This window comes from Mus caroli, unplaced genomic scaffold (genome assembly GCF_978045245.1).
Source record: "Mus caroli unplaced genomic scaffold, Mus_caroli_1 scaffold_11, whole genome shotgun sequence".
NCBI lineage: Eukaryota > Metazoa > Chordata > Mammalia > Rodentia > Muridae > Mus > Mus caroli.
The window spans coordinates 95,096,062-95,120,784 of NW_028227266.1; the positions used below are offsets into that span (position 1 = coordinate 95,096,062).

At 41.8% G+C, this 24,723-nt stretch overlaps 1 protein-coding gene across 12 annotated transcripts in view; it reads left to right on the forward strand.

Moving 5' to 3' along the window:
* Positions 1-24,723, forward strand: part of Tfdp2 (transcription factor Dp-2) — a 119,597-nt gene extending 94,874 nt beyond the window's left edge. For 10 of the 12 annotated variants that reach the window (XM_085827915.1, XM_085827919.1, XM_085827914.1 and 7 more), the window contains 7 exons: positions 665-827; positions 3,647-3,793; positions 6,447-6,515; positions 12,818-12,969; positions 16,921-17,087; positions 24,202-24,307; positions 24,515-24,723. In XM_085827915.1, coding sequence (XP_085684041.1) covers positions 665-827; positions 3,647-3,793; positions 6,447-6,515; positions 12,818-12,969; positions 16,921-17,087; positions 24,202-24,307; positions 24,515-24,698 — 988 coding nt within the window. In that variant the 3' untranslated portion in view covers positions 24,699-24,723. The remainder of the gene's footprint in view (positions 1-664; positions 828-3,646; positions 3,794-6,446; positions 6,516-12,817; positions 12,970-16,920; positions 17,088-24,201; positions 24,308-24,514) is intronic. The other 2 variants (XM_085827916.1, XM_085827918.1) reach the window with 1 other exon arrangement.

Genomic DNA, 24,723 nt, shown 5'->3' on the forward strand with positions numbered 1-24,723 from the left:
ATTGTTATATTTCTGGTCCCTAAGACAGTTTCTGTGTGTGTGTGTGTGTGTGTGTGTGTGTGTGTGTGTGTGTGTGTGTGTGTTTGATGCTCGTATATTATTAGAACTAAACTGACCCCTCAAGTTTTAATAGGTAAGAACCGAGATCGTGATAGTTTTTTTTTTTTTTTTTTTTTTCTTTGGTTTTTCGAGACAGGGTTTCTCTGTGTAGCCCTGGCTGTCCTGGAACTCACTTTGTAGACCAGGCTGGCCTCGAACTCAGAAATCCGCCTGCCTCTGCCTCCCAAGTGCTGGGATTAAAGATCGTGATAGTTTTAATGTCAAAGAAAAGATAAGTATTAACTATCATATAATCTCTAGGAGGTAGAGTTACTATAGCTTTTTACAGATTTGTTTCCAGTATCTAATAGTGACTGGCATAGAGCAATAATTTTGTCAATACTTGCTTACTAAATGAATGAAATTATAGAAAAGCATTCTATGTATTGTTAAGTTCTTAAGATAAAAATTAAATTTGAAAACATTCCTCCATTCAGTTTAAATTTTCTTCATTTGTAACAGAAACAAAGTGATTATCTTCTGGCTTTTTTTACATAGTTTTGTAGAGGAAGTCTCTAAGTATAATAGAATATTAATTTTTTTCATCAATCTTTTTCTCTTCTAGTAAACGAAGCAAAAAAGGAGATAAAAATGGGAAAGGCTTGAGACATTTTTCCATGAAGGTGTGTGAGAAAGTTCAGCGGAAAGGCACAACGTCATACAATGAGGTAGCTGATGAGCTGGTATCTGAGTTTACCAACTCAAGTAACCATCTGGCAGCTGATTCGGTAAGTGGATCATGGATTATGCACAGAGTATGATTCCTGTGTTCAGTATATCTATTGGTTTGTGTCATAGATGTGAGATATCTGGACACTTGGAAATCCTTTAAGTGAGAGTTCCCTATTTATTTGTATGTTTGTGTATGTGATACTTGTGGGCACATGCATACCATGACACATTTGTAGAGGTTAGAGAACAATGTTGTGGGATCAGCCTCCTCCTTCCACCTTCACCTGAGGTCATCAGGAGCACATGGGAAATGCTTTACACTGCTGGTGCGTGTCAGTAGCCCACAAAGATAAACTTTTTTGTTTTTTCAAGTCAAGATTTCTCTGTTTAGCCCTGGCTATCCTGGAACTTGCTTTGTAGACCAGGCTAGCCTTAAACTCAGAGATCTACCTGCCTCTGCCTCCCAAGTGCTAGGATTAAAAGTGTGTGCTACCACTGCCCAAGTCTGGCAATATTTTTAAATTATAATATTGAGGTCATGTAAATTTTGGGGCACTTAGGAGATTGAAGCCAGCTTGCAGTATAATGAGCACAAGGCTAACCTGGGCTGCATAATGAGACTCCCTCCCCTTCCCCCCCCCCCACACACACTGCCATTTCAAATAAACAAAAATAGAAAAGTTCAGAATCCTAGGATTTTACCCAGAAAATAATGTTAAATGAACCCTACAATGTCAAGAATACAATATTTATATTCAGTTCCATAATTTAAACTTTTTTTGGTTTTTCGAGACAGGGTTTCTCTGTGTAGCCCTGGCTGTCCTGGAACTCACTCTGTAGACCAGGCTGGCCTCGAACTCAGAAATCCGCCTGCCTCTGCCTCCCGAGTGCTGGGATTAAAGGCGTGCGACACCAATGCCCGGCTTAATTTAAACTTTTTATTGATTTAGATTTTATTTTATATTTCATTGGGCTCAGTGGTCCCCACTATCCTTTATTATCACATTTAATTGATTTGTTTTGTTGTTAAGAACTTCCTATGTACAACAAGATAAGAACCTCATGACAAAAATCACTGTAAATTTATTCATTCAATAAAGTCTTGGGCTGGAGAGATGGCTCAGTGGTTAAGAGCACTTACTGTTCTTCCAGAGGACCTTCATTCAGCAACCAGCAACCACGTGGTGTCTGACAACCATCTGTAATGGAATCCATTGCCCTCTTGTGTGTTTGTTTGTTTATAGATAGGGTCTCAGTTTGCATGTCTGACTGGCCTGAAATCACCGCGCAGACCAGACTGCCCTTGAACTCATAGAGCACCACCTGCTTCTGCCTCCCAAGTGCTGGGATGAAAGACAGTACCATTCCTGGCATCCTCACATGAAGCCTGGGTTTCTCACTAGACTTGAAGCCTAATGATTGGCTAGCTTGGGAGGCCAGTAAACACCTAGGGTCTACATGTCTTCACCGCCCTTGTATTGGGGCTGCAGATGCTTGCTGCAGTTAACTCTTACGTGGGTGATAGGGATCCAGATACAGGTTCTCGCAAGCACTTACCTACTCAGCCATCTCCCTAGACCCTGATGGTTTTAAAGTATAAAGTTCTTCCAAATAATGCAGGCACTTTGAATACTTTACCTCTCTATGTGTACATTTGTTGTAGATATTAATTTTTACATATCTTGAACTACTTTTTTTTTAATATTTATTTATTTTATTTATATGAGTACACTGTCGCTGTCTTCAGACACACCAGAAGAGGGCATCAGATCCCATTACAGATGGTTATGAGCCACCATGTGGTTGCTGGGAATTGAACTCAGGACCTCTGGAAGAGTAGTCAGTGCTCTTAACTGCTGAGCCATCTCTCCAGCCCCCTATCGTGGACTTCTTAAAAGAACTTTTTATGCAGCTGAAACTTACCCACATCTTTATGTTTTCTACCTCTCCACGCTTCCATTTTTAGTCCTCTTCTCCCACCCAAGAAAACCCTGTAGTTTTTTTGTCAGTCTAGTGGTAGTATAATGTTTGTTTCTGAGGTTATTTGTGTTAAAGGTGGCTTCAGTGCTAGAGATACAACCCAGTGGTAGAACACTCTTTTAGCACGCATGAGGCCTGTGCTTCAACCCTCAGAACAATCTAAAAAAAATAAATAGACAAATAAATGAAAAGTGTCTTCAGAACGGCTTAGATACCTAAGCTGACAAAGGCATTTTACTACCAAGCCTGATGGCCTGAGGTCAGTCACAGGATTCGTGTGATGGAAAAAGACACTGGGCTTCCTTCCACAGTGGTCTTTGGAACTCTACATAGACAATATGGCAAGAACTTATGTTCACCGCCCCCTCCCCAAATACACACACAAGTAAAGATGTATAAAAAAAAAAGTTTACGCCGGGCGTGGTGGCGCACGCCTTTAATCCCAGCACTCGGGAGGCAGAGGCAGGCGGATTTCTGAGTTCGAGGCCAGCCTGGTCTACAAAGTGAGTGCCAGGACAGCCAGGGCTACACAGAGAGAAACCCTGTCTCGAAAAACCAAAAAAAAAAAAAAAAAAAAAAAAAGTTTACAGGCCGGGCGTGGTGGCGCACACCTTTAATCCCAGCACTCGGGAGGCAGAGGCAGGCGGATTTCTGAGTTCGAGGCCAGCCTGGTCTACAAAGTGAGTTCCAGGACAGCCAGGGCTATACAGAGAAACCCTGTCTCGAAAAACCAAAAAAAAAAAAAGTTTACAAGTGTCTTAGTTACATATTAAATTCTGAAGTTGTTTTCACTGGGCATAGAATTTTTTCCATACTTGGGAGATATTATTATTAATATCAACAGCATGTGAAAGATAACCTTTAAAATTCACCACTTAATAAAAACATTTTTTAGCAGGCTTATGATCAGAAGAACATTAGACGAAGAGTTTATGATGCTTTAAATGTGCTAATGGCGATGAACATAATTTCAAAGGAAAAAAAAGAAATCAAGTGGATTGGCCTGCCTACCAATTCTGCTCAGGAATGCCAGAACCTGGAAGTAAGGAGGAGCGCTCCTGGATAGTTAGCTCGGTTTTGCATGCAAAACATTTTCATTTAGAAATATAATTATGTGATGTTAAAATGTCCCTAGTTGTTCATGTTTGCTTTACTTTAACATTACTTTAGACTCTGGAAAATTTTGAGCTGGAGGAGTTTTGGAGATACAGTTCACAGTTTATTTTACAAAACCTGGAACTGAGGAACAAAATGTCAATGAGTGGTTTGGGCATGAAGGTGATGATGACATACACCTCTAATCCCGGCACCTAGGAAGCAGGAGGAGGGTCAAGGGTCAAGAGCATCTCAGTTATTTGGTTCAAAGCTACGCTAAGTATATGCCCTGTCTCAAACAGACCAGCAACAAAAAACCAACACAAGATCAACAACAAAGTTAAATGAATGGGTTTCATTTGTGTCGTTTCTTAGAAAGGATCTTCATTTCGTCCTAGTTTATCTCCTTTCATTTTAAAGAATTTATTTATTTTATGTATATGAATACCAGAAGAGGGCATCAATTCCATTATAGATGGCTGTGAGCCACCATGTGGTTGCTGGAAATCAAACTCAGGACCTCTGGAAGAGTAGTCAGTGCTCTTAACCGCTGAGCCATCTCTCCAACCCTCTTATTCTAATATAAATCTAAGTATCTGCCAATGAATTTTGGTAGGTTATCTAACAAATCTAATTTTTTGTTTTGCTTTTCGAGTGTTTCCCTGGCTATCCTAGAACTCACTTTGTAGACCAGGCTGGCCTCGAACTCAGAAATCCACCTGCCTCTGCCTCCCAAGTGCTGGGATCAAAGGCGTGCGCTACCATTGCCCTGAAAATCTAATCTTACTTGATTAATTATTTTGATGCAAAGTAAATCTATTTTATCCAAACAATAGCTCAAGCTGGTGGCTTGTTTCCTGTGTTGCTTATTCAATATCCTAACGATAACTATGGAAGTTAGATCTACCTTTGACTCACTGTTAGTAAGTGAAGGGGCATATGTGGCCTTCATTAATTCTAGAACAATATGTAAAAGCATTTTAGCTTGGTTAATTTTAAACACTGTAGAAAAATGTCCTTAAATGAGTGTTTCCTGTCCCAGTGTTTCTAACTTGGTTTGTTGTAATTTTACTGTTAAGATTGAGGTTAACAGTGGCTCATGGAGATAATTACAGTTGGTTTCAAATTTTACTCAGTACTCCACCCAACCTAGAATTGTTGTTGTTGTTGTTAATGACAGAAAAAAAAGACATTCATCAAAGGCTACAGGGTAGTGTTTTTATGTGCTACAGTAGAAGTGTCTCCCTTCTCTTTTTCCTAAGTAAAATTTGAACATCATTTTAATTACATTATCAATAATATTAAGCTGATACTAAAGACCCATAAACTAAAATCTACTAACATTACCATGTCCTTAACTACAGAAAAGACAAAGTTTAACACTAAAATCAAGACCCTAAGAAACAGTTGCTTTATTAAAGGAGATGAAAAGTAGAAAAGTTGTCAAAAATGTGATTTAATCTGGGCTCAAGGTAACAACTCTGTGGTAGAGCTCTTACCATGTATGAATGGGGCCCTAGATTCTATCTAAGGAGGAGGCAGAGAGAAGGCATGGCTATGAAAAGCAGGGATGGAAGAAGGGGAGAGGAGAACAGAAATTTCTCAAATGCTTAAGGGTGGAGAGGGCATTTGTTTCATGGACCAAGACAGGCACAAGAAAGTGTGCTTATAGCTAAATATGGCCAAGATACATAGCTGTAGAGAAGTGATACACTCATTTCTGAATGTTAGGCAGCGTAGGCCTGGTCAGGAAACAGTGGGAAGCTATTTTTAGAATGCTGGGTCCAACAGTCTGCACCTGTAATCCCAGCACTTAGAAGGTGGAGGCAGGAGGATCACAAGATCCTGTCAGGTTTGAGTAACATAGTAACACTGTGTCTCAAAAAAGATTTTTTAGATAAAATATACCTGGTAGAAGGGGGAAATGGAACAGAGAAGGAAGGATTGGATATGGTCTGAGCTAAGTAGGTCAGAGAGGCACATTAGAGAAAGGATGGGTGTGGGCATAACTGGCAGGGAGGGCTTAGCCTTTATTCTTACCGCAGTGTCCCACAGATAGATGTTCACATGACTTTTAAGTAATACAAAGGGCGGTAATGGTTAGTAGAACTATGAAAAAGGACTCATAGTATAGACCAGAGGAGAGAGGAGCAAACAGGAAATATGGCTGAAGCAGAAGAGAAAGGCTATTTACTTGATATGTCAAAGAAGAAATGAAGCAAAGGTTGGCAAGAAGATGTTGGGTTTGAGCCTAGCATGAGCAACAGAGGGAGACCCTGTCTCAAAAACACAACAGCAAAAGGTGAAAGAACAACTTTATTTTAGATTCTCTTTGGGGGCGGGAGAGGTGGCTTGGTGGCTGAGAGCACTTGATGCTCTTACAGAGGACCAGGGTTTAGTTCCTGACACCCACATGGTGGCTTAGAACCATCTATAACTCCAGGGGATCTAATGCCCTCGTCTAGCTTCCAAGGAAACCAGACATCAGGCATACATATGGTGCATAGACACACATGGAGGTAAAACACTCATAAAGTAAAAATAAATGTTTAAAAAAACGATTTAAAGATTTGTTTGTTTTTATAACTTACGTTTTAAAGATAGAGAAGCAGAGGCGGATAGAACGGATAAAGCAGAAGAGAGCCCAGCTACAAGAACTTCTCCTTCAGGTAAAGATTTGGCATATTTTTCTCTGCCTGTTTGCTCCTAAAGCCAGTGTGTTTGATAGTTGCAGTGTCATCAGATAGTACCTGGAAGAATATCAACAGCCACACAAGTTGTTGCTCACTGATCGTGACTGCTCAGCCCTTCTGGCTTTCCATCTGTCACATTTACCCTTATCCCTAACTCCCAAGTCCCCACCTTGGGTGCAGCAGCTCCCTTTGCAGGTTCACTCTTACCCAGAAGTCAAACTATGGAGGAGTTTTGCTGTTTGTTGTTTTATCCCTAAGATGGGTTCTTTCAGATGTATCAGAACTGGCAAGCCTTTTTGGCCTGACCTCTATAATCTCTTCATGTTGTGTATTGTCTTCCACCAGAGGCAGATATAGGTTCCCTATCATAGGCAGAACAAGTCCCACTTCATGCTGAGAGAAATTATTTCTTCCACAAAGAGGAGGCAAAATGAAGAACGAGTTTTGGAAAGGAAGGCTTCTCCATCGACAGGCTGGCAGCTGTGTAAATACATCTCCAGAGCTGGCCCAATTTGCCCCTGAACTGGCTGTTTTCTGGGACTGGGGACCTGGAGAAAAGGGCAACATGAAGCCTCGGGTTTCTGTATCCACTAGGAAGTTCATGGTGTGTCATTTTATAAAGTTATGTGGGGCTCCTCAAGTTGGTTCTGGAGAGGGGAGTCTCCAGAGGACCCGTCCATGCTCGGATGGAGAGCTGCTTCCAAGCTCTTGAGGACCATCTCACCCTCCAGGAATTGCCTCAGCAGTTGGGAAAGGGTTGAGGAAGGAGTGAGACATAACTCCAGTCTTACCCTGGCTGGCCGCAGAGGAAGCCTGTTCTAGAGGGGTATTTCAGGATGGGCCTTCCTCGGGTAGCTCTCCTAGCAGCCAGGAGGTTATTGCCATTTGTCCTCTGACTCCTCCCTTTCCAGGTTCTGTTTGTAAAACACTAAGATAGTAGTCTAGACAGATTGGTCCAGGCTCTTCGCCTAGCCACCAGGGTTTGAAGTTTTCTATGGATATCTGGGGATGGTTGGGTGACGAATTTGTCTTTCAGGAGGACCTTGTCCTCCAGCATTCCAGTGCTACATTAGTACGTTTTCTTATGTCTTCTTTCCCCTCTGGAGTATACAAGGAGGTTTGCTTCTCTCTGGCAAATGGCCTTCACTAACAGTAATTATGGATTTGATCTCCACTTTCCTTAAATCCTCTCAAGTATGATAAATTGCTTTCTCTTCCAGTGACCACAGGAGTCTCTGGATGGATCACTCAGAGAGACCTCCTGGACTCCTGTGGGAACTTGGTCCTGTGCATCTTGGATCTGGGCCATATAGTAGTCATTACCAGCCACTCTTGGCCCTTTATCTTTCTTCTTCCAAGGTCAAGGTCTTGTCTGAAATGAGCATGAACTCTCTCCAGGCCATGCTGTAAAGGCTGTTTAGATGCTATGATGTCTGTATACACTGACCAAGATTCTCAGGGAAACTACCTAATTCCCCTTTTGATATCTTTTAAGTTCTGCTAACAAGAAGGCTCTGTAAACATAGGTGGGTCTAAGTTTCCCCTCTTCTCCTGCAAGGGAACCACGCTAGAGGACTCAAGGTCGTCTTCTTGAGTTCCTCTATGGTACGATGGGTAGGGTAGCAGGACTGCCAAGTTAGAAGAATATGTGGGTTTGAAGAAAAGAAGACTCAGGTATCAGGCTGTGTGTCTGCCTTACTGCTGGGGTGCTGGAGCGCCAGCAGCATGCTGCTCTGAAGAGGCAAATATGCCCTGTGGTTTTTTTTTTTTAGGTGACCTATAGTCTTGAGTTGTCAGCAGCAAGACTCCGGTGATAGAGCTATAGGGCTGGGTAGTGGCTCTCTTGATTTCAGAGGTGCAGAGCCAAACCACAGAGGCTGACAAAGGAGCAGGACAATTGTGGGCCAGTTCAGATAGTCTTGAAAATAAAAGAAAGTTGAATAGGAATGTTAGATCATCCTCCCTCTCATGCAGAGTTGGGCCAGTTTTTGTTTGTTTTTTGTTTGTTTGTTTGTTGTTTTTAAGACCCGATCACTTTATATAGCCCTGGAACTTACTATGGAGACTAGGCAGGCCTCAAACTCAGACATCTACCTGCCTCTCCCTCCAGAGTGCTATGCCTGGCTAAGGCATCTAATTTTTTTTTAACTAGCATCCAGGAGTTATTGGGACTATCAGAACCTTTTCTGTCTTAAGTGTCTGAGAATCTAATTCTGCCCGTTGTGAAGGCAGTCAAGTAGCAACTTCAGAGGACTCTTACAGCCATTTTATCCGATGTGTAACATGAAGGAGGAGAAAAGACAGCGAAGTCTTGGGTGGTGGGTTCCCTTCCCCTACCTGAATTCCCTAGTCCACCTGGAGGGGCATCTCCAGCCTGTTCACAGAGGACAGTTAGTACTGTTTAATCTGTCCCAGGAGGGGCTAGTTCAGGTAGAGGGATTTCTGCACTGCTGGTGGCTCAGGCTCATGCCATCTCCTAGTTCTCTCCTGTAGTTCGATTATGTAGGGCCATATCACCCTTTTGTCCCAGACCGCGTGTTTTTGATACCCTCATCCCAAAAAACACTTGGTTTGCCATCTATCTTCTTGCAAAAAGAGTATCAGACACAGAGAGGATGGCTCCTCAGTAAAGAATGGCTTAAAGCCACTGCTGGTGTGACAAAAGTTATCTAATGGGGAGAAAAATGGCCGTTGTCCCAAGGATCATCAGAGAAGAAAAGTCTGTAGTGCAGCTAGTGGGCATCTGTCTGCAAGGGATGTCAGTTCTAAGGACATGGCTGTAACCATCCCTGTGTTAGAGAGAGCAATGCGAGACAGGAATGTCCTCACACAGAAGGACTGCCAGACAGGGTGCAGCTAGTAGAGCGCTTGCTTAGCTTTTGCCATGCACAAAGCTCTGGGCTCAGCCCCCAGCATTATAAAACCCAGGTTCAGTGGTACATACCTGTAGCCCTAGCACTTGGGAAGTAGAAACAGTAGAATCAGAAGTTCAAAGTCATATACATAGCGGGTTCAAGGCCATGAGACCCTATCCTATTCAATAACAAAATAAAACAGGGCTTTCAAATGTTTCAGTGCCTAGCACAAAGAATGAGGTTGAGTATTTCTTGTCCTTCGCTTATCTTTATACCAGAAATATGCCCATAGTTTGTAAGTCTTAATTTTTTTCTTCTACTTTCTCTCAAGCCAAACATTTATAGATTTTAACCTGAGGGTAGCCTGGTGCATTTTATAGAATTAGGTAACTTCAGACAATAAATGAAACTCAAACTATTATTAAAAACAGTAACTGCGGGTTTTCTGTAGACATGCAACTTAATTTCTCTTAATGTTTCATTTTTATTCCTTTTATTAAATGAGATTTACAGAGTAATCATAGGAAATAAATTATCCAAGTTGTCCCTGTACGTTAATTGTTATAGCTGAACTGGCTTGGTTTTTCTTAGTGTCATAGCTCATTGTTTTATGACGTAAGTTAACTATTAGTCACTCTTCTCACATGCCCTAGTTAGGTTTAACTATCAAGTTTTCAAGATTGCCCAGATCAGATGGCAAGTCTGTTAGGAATTGTCTTGGTTGTTAATGATGTAGCTACAGATGGCACCATTCCCTGGACCAGTCTCTGGGCTGTCGAAGAATGCTAAATGTGGATCTGCAAACAAACTAACAAACAGTCTCCCAAGGTTTCTGCTTCAGAGTTCCTGTTGAGTTCACCCAGTGAGCTTGAAATGAACCCTTTCCTTCCCTGAGTTGTTTATGGTCAGAATATTTTATCACAGCAACAGAAAATAACCAGAATGCCACCTCACTTAATATTATCAAGACAGTCCCACACAGGCATGCCCAGAAGTCCATCTCATGGTGATTCTCGTCAAGCTGACAGTTGAGATAAGTAGTTGACTACATTATATGTATAGATGGCTCATATGTTACTTTTACATATATATAACTGTCTTTTCCTGCCTTAACCTGTTCCTATACGGGATACACTTAATCTTAAGCTTCTGGAACAGATGGTATTGAGTCTGAAAAGAACAAAAAGCCAAAGGGAGTCAGAAAAGGGGCCACAAATAAGGAAGTCAGTCCACAGTACATGGGAGGTAATTTTATTTTTATTATTAAAATAACAATATTAGGCTAGGGATATAGCTCAGTGGTAGAGTTCTTGCCTAGTGAGAACGGGCCTTTAGTTCAATCTCCAGCATGCAAAAAAAAATAAAAATAAAAAAGACTAAATTACCTTTGTTCCCACTGCTTTCATCATCATCTACAAGTTTGATGCTGTCTAACAGTGAGTCAGTCGTAAGTACGTAAGGACTCTCCTTATTCCCATTTATATTCCTCCATATATTGAGGCTCCCCCACAGCATGGGGGCCACAAGGTTGGGTAGAGTATCCAAACAGCTCCCAAGATGTTCAGGTCCTTCCATTAAGTGACCCCTTCTAGTATGAGGAGCCTGTATATGATGTGAGTATATTTGTATACAAATCAAAATTTTGTTGATAATAAACCATAAAGAAATTTTATTTCAAAGTATTTTATTCTTCATTAAAAATAATTTTACTTTTTACTAAAGACAAAAGCATATTTGCATACAGGTGGTAAATGTTACTCTTTATTTTTACATCAAATTTGAGGCCACCATGATGGCTAGTAGGTAAAGACATTTTGATCGTAACTCTGGCAAACGGAGTTCACTTCCTAGAATACCACATAAGGTACCAAGAAGAGGACCAACCCCCCAAAGGTACCCTATGACCTCACACACATACAACAATAATAAATTTTATTATTTTAAAGAGGTAAATTTGGCAGAATTGGTAAGTATCTGATATTGCAGGTCAGAAAGTATCTTCAACATCTTTCAGAGTTGATTGTCATTTTGATTTTATAATTTTCAGAGAATGCCACTTTGTACAAATACGTCATACAAGATGATAGAAATATGTTTTCTGATATTAGAAAAACTGTTAAAATTCTACCCTAATCGCAAGCCAAAATTAATGTAATGATTTTTTTTTTTTTTTATCTCGAGAAACTTTTTGTTGTTGTTACTGTTTTGAGACAGGGTCTCTCTACATAGCCTCTGGCTGTCCTGCAACTTATTTATGTAGACCAGACTAGCCTCAAACTCACATAAATCTGCCCGCCCCTGCCTCCCAACTGCTGGAATTTCAGATGTGTACCACCATATCCAACCCAAGCAACAGTTTTTAAAATCAAGCATTGTAACACAATTTAATCCAAAAATAAACTAATTGTATATTTACATGCCAAGGGATGATGGTAGAAAAATATTACAAGTCTTTGTTTTCCATAATTGATTATATTGTCTATAAGAGTAGACAACTCTATAGAGTAAAAACACTGCAGTTCATGTCAGAGAGTTGTGTTGACTGAGGTGATTGTTCGTTGTTGCATGGTGTGAGGGCATGGACAGTGCACAGTGTTCTGTTGTGTGCGGTAAGCCCAAGCTTCAGTAAATGGAGGCTTGGGCTGGATTCTAACGGTACCCAGAGAAGCTCCTGAGATATGTAAACCTTAGAAACCTATGGTAGAGATTTGGTGCACAGTTGGCAAGGGCTTGAAGCCTAGCCTCCAGCCTGCAGCTAGCTAGACTGGTGCTGTGACCGTCTGAGTGTCCCAGCTATCATTTTTAAATTCTCTGGTTTTAAGGAGTTGTGTATATCCCTGGGCTAGATACTATAGATGAGGTGTATTTAACCCTAAGTTTAGGATGCTATATGAGATGAATCAAACCAAAGCTTCCTTGGGATCATTCTGAAAAGAACTGTTGCCTGTGCTGCGGGTTCTCCCGTATTTCTGAGGGCCTGTTTCTCTGGGAGATGGAAACCAGAGGCTACAGTAGTTAGTTAGACATCATCAAAATATATGTGTTTTGCTACGTGTGGTGGTACACGTCTTTAATCCCAGCATTCAGGTGGCAGAGGCAGGAGAATCTCTGTATGTGGGTTTGAGGCCAACCTGGTCCACAAAGTGAATTTCAAGGCAGCCAAGGCTGTTAACACAGAAATCCTGTCTTGAAAAAGAAACAAACACAACATATGTGTTTTACCCTTGAAATATGTTTATTGAATTTAACCATCATAATCTTTTATCATGTTTAACTTTTCTATTCAGTAGTACAGACCAGGCCACCTGTTTAAATACTCTAATTTTGAAATAGATTTTTTTAAATGTATTATGTTAATTCATTTAAATTCCAAGTCACTTTTTCATATTTTAAATGACCTCATTTGTTTATTGAACATTACAGCAAATTGCTTTTAAAAACCTGGTACAGAGAAATCGACAAAATGAACAACAAAACCAGGGCCCTCCAGCTGTGAATTCCACCATTCAGCTGCCATTTATAATCATTAATACAAGCAGGAAAACAGTCATAGACTGCAGCATCTCCAGTGACAAGTGAGTTGGGGACCGGGGAGGGCAAGGGCTGGCCTTCCGTTACTGTTCTCCCGTGTAAGGATGGTGCACTCCACTGCATGCAGCCCTTTAAGAATGGCTTCCATGGGTTATGTGAAATGCGTTTTCAGTTGGAGTGAGCTCCATCCTTCACAGACCCTTCCTCCATGTCCGACTTGCCTGTGACAGTGTGGTAACTGAGCAAGTAACCGCAGTAAGTAAGACCATCGCTAAGGGCACAGGAGGAAAATGGTTCATTGGTGAGTTACATGTTATAGATTATTATGAAAATATATCAGACCAATACGTGGTGTTAAATCAACTGCTTCATTTTATTGTGCCATACTTAAATAAGCTTCTATTTGTTGTTTATTTTGTTCTTTGAAGATGAGGTCTTGCCTGATAGTGGTGGCTCACGCCTTTGATCCCAGCACTTGGGAGGCAGAGGCAGGCAGAGCTCTGTGAGTTTGAGGCCAGCCTGGTCTACAAAGCGAGTTCCAGGACAGTCAGGGCTACACAGAGAAACCCTGTCTCAAAATAAAGCAAAAAATAAAATAAAATAAAAATAAAATAAAAAAGGGGCCTCATTGACTTCATCTTCCTTCCACCCCTCCATGTGCTCAGATTAAAAGGTGTGGGCCATAGCACCTGCTGCGTTTGCTTATTACTGACTACGTGAACAGTAAACTCCTGGTTTAGGCTGGGGAGAAGGTACAGTGCGTAAAGTGCTTACCCCACAAGCATGGAGTCCTGAGTGTGGATCCCCCTCGCCCACATAAAAGCTGGTGTCCCATAGCCGGGCGTGGTGGCGCATGCCTTTAATCCCAGCACTCGGGAGGCAGAGGCAGGCGGATTTCTGAGTTCAAGGCCAGCCTGGTCTACAAAGTGAGTGCCAGGACAGCCAGGGCTACACAGAGAAACCCTGTCTCGAAAAACCAAAAAAAAAAAAAAAGCTGGTGTCCCAGGCTTGCTATAGCCCTAGCTGTAGGGTAGGGTGGGTGAGGATAATGATAACAAAGACAGGTTCGCCAGGCCTTGCCGGCCAGCCAGCCTAACTCAGACGGCAAGCATCAGGTTCAGTGAGAAAACTTGTCATAAAAAGATAAGTGGAAAGTGACAGAGGAGCTTTGAAAATATTTTTAACAATTTAAATAATTGACACCATTCACTTTAGCAAGTAAGAGGTAGTACTTTTCAGAGTAGAGCGTTCATTCTATCTTACCCTTCCTTCTGGCGGAAGTTAGAGGTCCACAGAGGATGAGACAGAGTCCGGCTGTGGATTAGAGCTGCAGTTCTGCCTGCTCTGTGGAGCAGGGTGGAGGAGGACCAGCTCTCTTACCTCTCTGCCCTCGGAGGATGACTGAGAGAATACTTTTCAACAGTCCTGTTCATTGCATCGTTTTATAAGTGTGAGCTGCTGTTCTTAGGGATCAGTGGCTTTCATTCTTTACATTTCTTAGCCTCTCTTGAGATCTCATTGCTTCCTCCACAAAAAAAAAAAAAAGTTAGGGCCAGCAAGATAACTCAATAGAAAAAGGTGTTTGCTGCCAAGCCTAATGTCCTGAGTCTAATCTCAAAACCCACATTGTAGGAGGAGACAACCAACTCTAAAAAGTTGTTCATTGACCTCTGCGTGTGTTCCATGGTACATGTACACTAAAATAGTGTTTAGGAATTCAACACTGGGCTAGAGAGATGGCTCAGTGGTTAAGAGCACTGGCTGCTCTTCCAGAGGTCCTCAGTTCTATTCCCAGCAACCACATGGTGGCTCACAACCATCAGTAATGGGATCTGATGCCCTCTTCTGGTGTGTCTGAAGATAGCTACATATATGCATTAAATAAATAAATAAATAGAATGGATTCAAGAACTAAAAAATTAAAATCAGTTATTTACTTTATAATTTATAAAAGCTAGAGATAAATTCACACAATATCTAGCCCAGTAAAATGTTAGGTGTCAAGATTATTATTCACAGCCACCAACTACAGAAACCTATGTCAGGAAGGACTGCTAACTAACATCCTAACACCAAAGTCTTCAAAACGGTTAACATCTTTGGAAGTGACCTATAAATGTCACACTGTAAACACATCACAGCAATTACTTTCTAAAGTTAGTCTCTTCTTTTAGGAGAGAATATGAAATTACCTTCTTAGGTTGAAGGGCTTCAGCAGCTGAGCGTGTAGCACATAACCTCAGGAGGTTGAGCACAGGATTGGAATGAATTGGTCAGCATTGATCAACCAGGAGAACTGCGTAAGAGACTTGTCTCAAAAACAATTTAAATAATAAAAATTAAAAAATAAAGAGTGTCAGGAAAATTGGGAACCATTGACCTTTGCAGATTATGGGCACTGCTCACCGAGGCTAGAATCTATTTTGGTTCTGTGCCTTGGGTGGTCGCTGACTCACGCCTTGCCTGGCATCCATTCATGAACAGCTTGTACACGCTTGTTGTTTGAGGTAGGTCACTAATCTTGTCTGTCAATTGCTTTGTGAAGCAATCTTACCCTTAATTAGCCAGGAGGCTTTCCCACAGTGAAATTAAGTTTACAAAGCCATCTGCATTGTATGTAAGGGATGCCTGAAATCATCCCTTTGGCGAGGTACCCACTTCAGATGAACTTTAAGCTTGGTAATGTATTTTATTCAGACTCACACACTTAGCATTTTGCTTCAAGTTATAGATTTTTCTTGGTGTAAGATGTAGTAAGATGAAGGCTCAACTTCACATGATTTTACTAGAGAATTCCATAACAAGGTAAAACTCACTACTTGAGGCCTGAACTGGAAGTCAGTTAGTTCTGTCCTTCCACAGAGTATGTCCTGGGGATCAAGTTTCAGCTATTTCTTGCTGTCCCTATCTTTGCTTCTTGATTGTTGTTCTGTATAGCTAGACATCAGAACTGACTACCTTTCAAGGAAGTTCTGATTGGTGCTATGTACTTTTTATGTGGTAATTTTTATTTGCTTGTGACAGATTCTCACTCTGTAGCCTAGGCTGCACTAAAACTCATGAAACCTAAGGTGGCTATAAACTCACAAGAATATCCTGCCTTAGGCTTCCAAGTGATGGTATTTCAAGCACAATCCACTCTGCTCAGCCCTGTGACACTGACTTAAGATTTATTCTTTAGCTCCTCAAGACAGGATTTAACTGGGTTTGGTTTGTTAAAAATGTCTTCCATTTAATTCAAGTATGTTTAGCACAAGGGCCTCAAGTCCCAACTATCTAGAAGGATCTCTTGAGTCCAGGAGTTCAAGTGCAGTGTGGTACAACCCATCTTAAAAGAAAGGTCTTTATGCTTGACAGAAGTATGCTGTGTCTAGCCTGTGACTCAGGAAAATGAATTAAGCATCCAAAATGGTTCCTCAAGGCTAATCAACCAATCTGTTAGAGATACATACCAAGTTAGAAAGGCTTTTCTCTATAGCAAAGCTGTAGACAACTTTGGAGAGTACTGTCTCTAGGACAGAGTTTCTCTCTCCCCTCGTGTAACATTACCCGGGCTCTAGTGGACTTGTGTGGCCAGCTGACCTGGAAAGGTTATGAGGACTTTGCTTGAGAATGGCCGTGTGCCCTGCTGCTGTTCTAAGTGCTCTTTATGGCGGCTGAGCTTAGGCTCTTGTTCCATTATTTAAGTGCAGAAAAGGCTGGGGTATAGTTCAGAAGGTCGAGCAATCATAAGGCCTTGGGTTGCTTCCTTGCACCACAAAAAGTAAATTAAACAAAGCACAGGATATAAAATCTTTCAGAGTTTCTCTGTAGCACCAAAACCCTCATACCTCCTTTATTTCTTAAAGACAAACTGATGATGTGTTTAGGGGTGGTTGGTGTGTGTGTGTGTGTGTGTGTGTGTGTGTGTGTGTGTGTGTGTGCATGTGATCTAGGGCAACTCACTGTCTGGCACCTTGACCTCACTCACCCCTTGTACCTGCTCTGTTTCGCAGATTTGAATACCTTTTTAATTTTGATAACACCTTTGAGATCCATGACGACATAGAGGTACTGAAGCGGATGGGAATGTCCTTTGGTCTGGAGTCAGGCAAATGCTCTCTGGAGGATCTGAAAATCGCAAAATCCCTGGTTCCAAAAGCTTTAGAAGGCTATATTACAGGTATGCTAGCCATACTAACAGATCCCTGACTGAACCTCTCACTCACTTGTTAAATCTTCACACAGAATGCAGCAATTTAGAGACTCAGTACTGGCTTCACCAGGGGGCATTCTTTAGTACTTTTTATAGTTAAGTTTGTTACTTGAAAAATGGAACCCACATCTAAACATAAGGTTTATGTATCGTTATATACAGCTGTATCCAAGGTACCCAGGCTAGTTTAATATAACCTATGCTTTGACTGTGGCCTGTCACATGAGCTCGGGTATTGAATTTTACACTTTTGGCATTATGTCAGTGCTTAGAAATTTTCAGATTTTGGAACATTTCAGATTTGAAATTTCTCAATTTGTACCAATTCCTTTCACTTTATAAATGTACCACAGTTTCATCCATTCATCAGTTGGTACACATAGGATTTTGGGTTATTTTGAATGATACTACTTTTAAACATTTTTATGGGCTGATGAGATGGCTCAGCCGGTAAGAGCACTGACTGCTCTTACCAAAGGTCCTGAGTTCATATCCCAGCAACCACATGGTGGCTCACAACCACCTGTAATAAGATCTGACGCCCTCTTCTGGTGTGTCTGAAGTCAGCTATAGTGTACCTATATATAATAAATAACTTTAAAAAATTTTTATAAACGTTTTGTTTTATAAACATATTTTTAGCTTTGTTGGAGTAAAACTTGGATTTTTTTTTTAAGTGCCAAATGGTTATTACAATGACTATACTATTGTACAATCCTCCTAAGCAATGATGAGGCTTCTGGTTTTTGTTTTTTTTTAAACATCCTCCCCACCCCAATTTGGTACTAGTGATTGACTGCATGGCTCTGCATGATAAAGATACAATCTACCACCAAGTTCCTTCCAGCCCTGTTTGTCCTTATAGTTTCACATTCTGGACATGAAGTGGTAAATCATGGTGATTTTTATTTACTTTCTCTAATAATTCAGGGCCGATTTTCCTAATTCTAACATTTATTTTGCAAAGGAACTTGAACATTTCATCTAAAATTTCACATCACATGTTTTGGTTGTTGTTGCTGTTCTTTTTTTTTTTTTCTTAGATATTTTCTTTATTTACATTTTGAGTGTTATCCCCTTTCCTGGTTTCACCTCTGAAAACCCCCTATCCCATCCCCCCTCCCCCTGCTCCTATGAGGGTTTTCCACAACTCACTCCCCCTTCCCCCCACCCACTGTCCCTTCCCCAGCCTGGCATTCCCCTACACTGGGGCATCAAGCCTTCACAGGATCAAGGGCCTCTCTTCTCATTGATGTCTGACAAGGCCATCCTCTTCTACATATGCAACTGGGGCTGTGGGTCCCTCCAACTCTTTGGTTGGTGATTTCATTCCTGGGAGCTCAGGAGGGTCTTGTTTGTTGATATTGTTGTTCCTTCTATGGGACTGTAAACCCCTTCAGCTCCTTCAGACCTTTCTCTAACCTCTCCATCGGGAACCCGTGCTTGGTCCAATGTTGGCTGTGAGCATCTGCCTTTGTATTTGTCAGGCTCTGGCAGAGCCTCCCAGGGGACAGCTATATCAGGCTCCTGTCAGCAAACACTTGTTGACATCCATAATAGTATCTGGGTTTGGTGACTGTATATGGGATAGATTCCCAGGTGAGGCAGTCTCTGGATGGCCTTTCCTTCAGTCTCTGCTCCACACTTTATCTCTGTATCTCCTCCCGTGGTTATTTTGTTCCCCCTTCTAAGAAGGACTGAAGCATCCACACTTTGGTCTTCCTTCTTCTTGAGCTTCCTGTGGTCTATGAATTGTATCTTGGGTATTCCAAGCTTTTAGGCTAGTATCCACTTATCAGTGAGTGCATACCATGTGTGTTCTTTTGAGATTGGGTTACCTCACTCAGGATGATATCTTCTAGTTCCATCCATTTGCCTAAAAATTTCATGAAGTCATTGTTTTTAATAGCTGACTAGTACTCCATTGTGTAAATGAACCACATTTTCTGTATCCATTTCTCTGTTGAAGGTCATCTGAGTTCTTTCCAGCTTCTGGATATTATAAATAAGGCTGCTATGAACATAGTGGAGCATGTATCCTTGTTATATGTTGGAGCATCTTCTGGGTATATGCCTAGGAGTGGTATTGTTAGGTCCTCAGATAATACTATGTCCAATTTTCTGAGGAACCTCCAGACTGATTTCCACAGTGGTTGTACCAGCTTGCAATCCCACCAACAATGGAGGAGTGTTCTTCTTTCTCCACATCCATGCCAGCATCTATTGTCACCTGAGTTTTTGATTTTAGCCATTCTGACTAGAGTGAGATGGGATCTCAGAGTCATTTTGATTCACATTTCCCTGATAACTAAGGATGTTGAACATCTCTTTAGGTGCTTCTCAGCCATTCAGTATTCCTCGTTGAGAACTCTTTGATTCGCTCTTTGATTACCCCATCTTTCTTTTTTTTTTTTTTTTTTTTTTAAAAGATTTATTTATTTATTATAAGTAAGTACACTGTAGCTGTCTTCAGACTCTCCAGAAGAGGGCGCCAGATCTCGTTACGGATGGTTGTTAGCCACCATGTGGTTGCTGGGATTCGAACTCTGGACCTTTGGAAGAGCAGTCGGGTGCTCTTACCCACTGAGCCATCTCACCAGCCCTACCCCATCTTTCAATAGGGTTGTTTGATTCTCTGAAGTCTAACTTTTTGAGTTCTTTGTATATATTGGATATTAGACCTCTGTAGGATGTAGGGTTGGGGCTGGTGAGATGGCTCAGTGGGTAAGAGCACCTGATTGCTCTTCTGAAGGTCCAGAGTTCAAATCCCAGCAACCACATGGTGGCTCACAACCATCCGTAACGAGATCTGGCGCCCTCTTTTGGAGTGTCTGAGGACAGCTACAGTGTACTTACATATAATAAATAAATAAATCTTAGGAAAAAAAAAATGATGTAGGGTTGGTAAAGATCTTTTCCCAATCTGTTGGTTGCCATTTTGTCCTATTGACAGTGTCCTTTGCCTTACAGAAGCTTTGCAATTTTATGAGGTCCTGTCAATTCTTAAACTTAGAGAATAAGCCATTGGTGTTCTGTTTAGGAAAATTTCCCCTGTGCCCATGTGATCAAGGCTCTGTCCTACTTTCTCTCTTCTGTAAGTTTCAGTGTATAGTTTATGTGGAGATCCTTGATCCACTTGGACTTGAGCTTTGTACAAAGAGATAAGAATGAGTCAATTTGCATTCTTCTACACGCTGACCTCCAGTTGAACCAGAACCATTTGTTGAAAATGCTGTCTTTTTTCCATTAGATGGTTTTAGCTCCTCTGTCAAAGATCAAGTGGCTATAAGTGTGTGGGTTCATTTCTGGGTCTTCAGTTCTGTCCCATTGATCTACCTACCTGTCCCTGTACCAATACCATGCAGTTTTTATCACTATTGCTCAGTACTACAGCTTGAGGTCAGGGATGGTAACTCCCCCAGAAGGTTTTGACTGTTGTCCAGGCTGGAGTTGAACTCTTGTGACCCTGTTGCCTAGGCTTTCAGAGTAGCTGAGACCAAGGTGCACATCGCTGTATATCTCTTCAGCAGAGCTCTAATATTAGGTAAGGTCTATAAAATCGCACTTGGGAGGCAGAGGCAGGCGGATTTCTGAGTTTGAGGCCAGCCTGGTCTACAAAGTGAATTCCAGGACAGCCAGGGCTATACAGAGAAACCCTGTCTTAAAAAACCAAAAAAAAAAAAAAAAAAAAAGGTCTATAAATCAAATGTAAGCAAAAAGGTAGTTTGTCTGTTTGCTCACTGAGTTTATTGGCTAAGATTTATGTTGTATTTCATGTGTTAAGTTAGTACCACGTACCATCTGCACTGGTCCCTGCTCCCTTTGCTCCCAGGCACAGATCTTGCTGTTTTCATTATAGCCTCACTGGACTGGAAGCCTAGCAGTGTCTGAATGAAAAAGACTTACTCAACAAACTACCAGAACGTTATTTTCACTGGCGAAGGCTCGCGGCGATTAGTAGGCTCTGTGGTTTGATCTCCTCATGACCTCATCTGCAGACTGGACTGCAGATTCTCTTGTCAGTTCAAAGGGACACACATTCCTTTAGTATGGAAAGGGAGGGAGGGAATGACCCGTGGACAGGAGTGTGAGAACCACCAGGCACAACCCAGAATAATGGGAAAGAAATGTAGGCTTTCCAAATCCATTGTAGAAAGGAAAGATAATCTGTAATGTTCACAACGGAATAGCTGTAACCCAGCAGAAAGTTTGCACAGGTCTGTGTACTAATTCCAATTCAGCACAGGAATAATTCACTATTAATTTCAACATCTTGTTCAGACTTGTTCTTCTTAAATGTATTCATAATCTGCTATCCTTCTTAGAATTGGAGTCTTTTTTTTTTTTCACAGCTGCCTCAGCCTGTGGAGAAAAAGGCTCACAAGGCTGGTGTAAACTTCATGTAGCCATTCATTCAGTTCCTCATTGCTGTGTGGGAACGGTCTATCAGCTGACCAGACAGGGTCCTAACCTGACACACATAGCTCCATTGGTTTCTGCACAGTAAAACAGTTTCTGTATTACAAGAGTAGTGTAATACAGAGGCTGGGGCGTGGCCCAGTGGGTATGGACACTGGCTGCACAGCCTGACCTGAGTTTCATCCACAGAACCCACATAAAAAGCCGTAGGGGTGGTATGCCTCTTCTCTCTCAGAACTCCTCCAGGGAGATGAGGAGGTAGAAGCAGAACTGGCCAAAAGCTCTCAGAGCCACTAGCCTGGAGAATGCAGTGCAGCAGCAGGAACCCGGAGACCCTGCTTCAACAAGCTTGAAGGCCGGAACCAACTCCCAGAGCCCACTAACTTCCACAAGCACGCTTCGGTATGGCTTGACATACCCACACTCACACAGACACAGACAGACACACAGAGACACACATGCCCACACTTACATAGACACACAGATATACACACAGATACACACACACACACACACCTACAGCTCAAGGGCTGGCAAGATAGTTTGGTGGGTTTGTGATTGCATCAGACCTGATGATCTGAGTTTGACCCCCAGTACCTACATCTATGAAGGAAAGAACCAGCCACTTAAAGTTACCCTCGAACTTCAGCCACACACATGCACAGAAATGAAAGTAATATAATATATGAGTGTAAGTTTAAAAGTACAATAAAAGCTTATTTAAGCAAAGTATATTTTCTGGGTATACATTAGATTTTGCCTTATGAGAATCTTTTTATTTTTATTTTATTTTTTGGTTTTTGAGACAGGGTTTCTCTGTGTAGCCCCGTCCTGGAACTAACTCTGTATGTAAATTAGGCTGACCTCAAACTCAGAGATGTGCTTGCCTCTGCCTCTGAAGTACTGAGATTAAAGGTGTGTGCCACCATGCCCTGCAATGTGAGATCTTTTTTATGGCTGTGTTTCTAAAGGTTTTACTATTTATTAAAGGCCACTGTTAAAAGAGACTATAGGCAAAGGTCCTGAGCTTAAATCCCAGCAACCACCTGGTGGCTCACAACCATACGTAATGAGATATAATGAGATCTGATGCTCTCTTCTGGGGTGTCTGAAGACAGCTACAGTATACTTACATATAATAAGTAAATCTTTTTGAGAGAGAGAGAGAGAGAGAGAGAGAGACTATATACATTCATTCAGTAATTCTGAGGTCCCTAGACATTCAGGTCCAGTTTTCTCTGAGCTAATATTCTGTATAGGGAGAACCACTCAAGTAACAGTATAGTAAGAATTGATCTGTTGTTAGGAAAAAGGAGATGGCCAGGTCATACTCTCTCGTGGTTTCCTGTAATGTCTGTCTCACCTTTAAAACTATGAGTGCAGACCTGGAGAGAGGGCTCAGTTGTTAAGAGCATGCAGTTGCAGTGCTCTTCTAGAAAACCCAGGTTCAGTTCCCAGCACCCACTTAGTGGCTCACTACCACCTCTAACTTGAGTTCCAGGGAATCTAATGCCTTCTTTTGGCCTCCATGGGTAGCAGAAATGAAACTGTTATACAGATACACATGCAGACAAAATACTCGTACACATACAATAAAATAAAAATAAAATTAAAAAATGATGGCGTTATTTTTAAAAAATCCCTCATTGAAAGCATGACCTTTTAAAAACTAAGGACTGTTTTGAATGATAAAGCAGGGAAGTAGTCAGGAAAAAGCATAGACCATTGATGAGCAGTGGTATTGAGTTCATCAGCATACGCTTAAGAACAGAACCCCAGGGAGGGAAGCTGGTTCAGGTGGTAAGATCTGATGATGTATACGAATATCCAGTGCTGGGGAGACAGACGGCAGGACCCTTGGGGCTGGCTGGTCTACTGGCCTAGCCTAATTATTAATTAGCAAGCCCTAAGTCTCAGTGAGCGACCCTGTCTCAGGAACTTACCTACTTGTGCGCGCACACACACACACCATACATGCACTCAGAGTGAGAGGCAAGGGAAGGGGTGCCGGGGGTGAACATCTGCCTGACCCAGAAGATGTGCATTCTTTTTAAAGATAGTTCTGATTTTTTATGTCATTACGCAATCCTGACTATTAACATCACAGTCGTGGGGCTTCACGATGAGGACATCAGATGTCCAAGACAGTTCACATTCTTACCAGTATATCCTGTAAGCTACCTTACCAGGTCTCACATGAAGAAAGCTAGAGAGACGACCAAGTAGTTAAGAGTATACACTGTCCTTCCAGTCCAGATCCTATTGGACAGATCACAATCCCCATATCCAGGGGAATCCAACACCTCTTCCATGGGTACCTACTTTCTCATCCATTCACCCGAAACTCAGGGCTTCACACATGATTTCAGAAAATGTCTTGGGAAAAAAAAAAAGCATTGAAGGAAAGGGGAGTAGTCAAGGTGTTACTTTGAATTCTCTCTCTCTGGAGTCTGCCTTTCTATAGTTTTTTTCCCTCATTCTTGTTCAGAATTTTATTGTGCCTACCCTGCCTCTCAAATAACCAATGAAGAACACTAATTTCTTCACGGGGCAGGATAATTGTCCAGCTGTCACCAAGACATAAAACCCAGTTTACTTTAGACCACAGCAGAACAGTCACAAGAGTTTGCTATAGTGTTTGTTTGTTTGTTTGGTCTTGCAGATATCTCCACAGGACCTTCTTGGTTAAATCAGGGACTACTTTTGAACTCTACCCAATCAGTTTCAAATTTAGACCCGACCACCGGTGCCACTGTACCCCAATCAAGGTATGTATTTTTTTTTCAAGGTGAGAAAAGCAAGCCACAGAGAGACACTTGACGCTGCTGTGTTGCTGCTGCAACAGGTGGCTCGGGTTGAGAACAAGCAGACCTTGCCAGCAGCACCTCCTTAGTTCTTATTCCTATGTTGTGCAGAAAGAAAAGAGCTGTCTCCCCTGAATTAACGAGCCTGTGTGTTCTTAACTTACTTGCTAGTGTAAACCAAGGGTTGTGCTTGGATGCTGAAGTGGCCTTAGCAACTGGGCAGCTCCCTGCCCCAAACAGTCACCAGTCCAGCAGTGCAGCCTCTCACTTCTCGGAGTCCCGCGGCGAGACCCCCTGTTCATTCAACGATGAAGATGAGGAAGATGAAGAGGAGGATCCCTCCTCCCCAGAATAAAGACAGGAGAGAACTCATGTTTTAA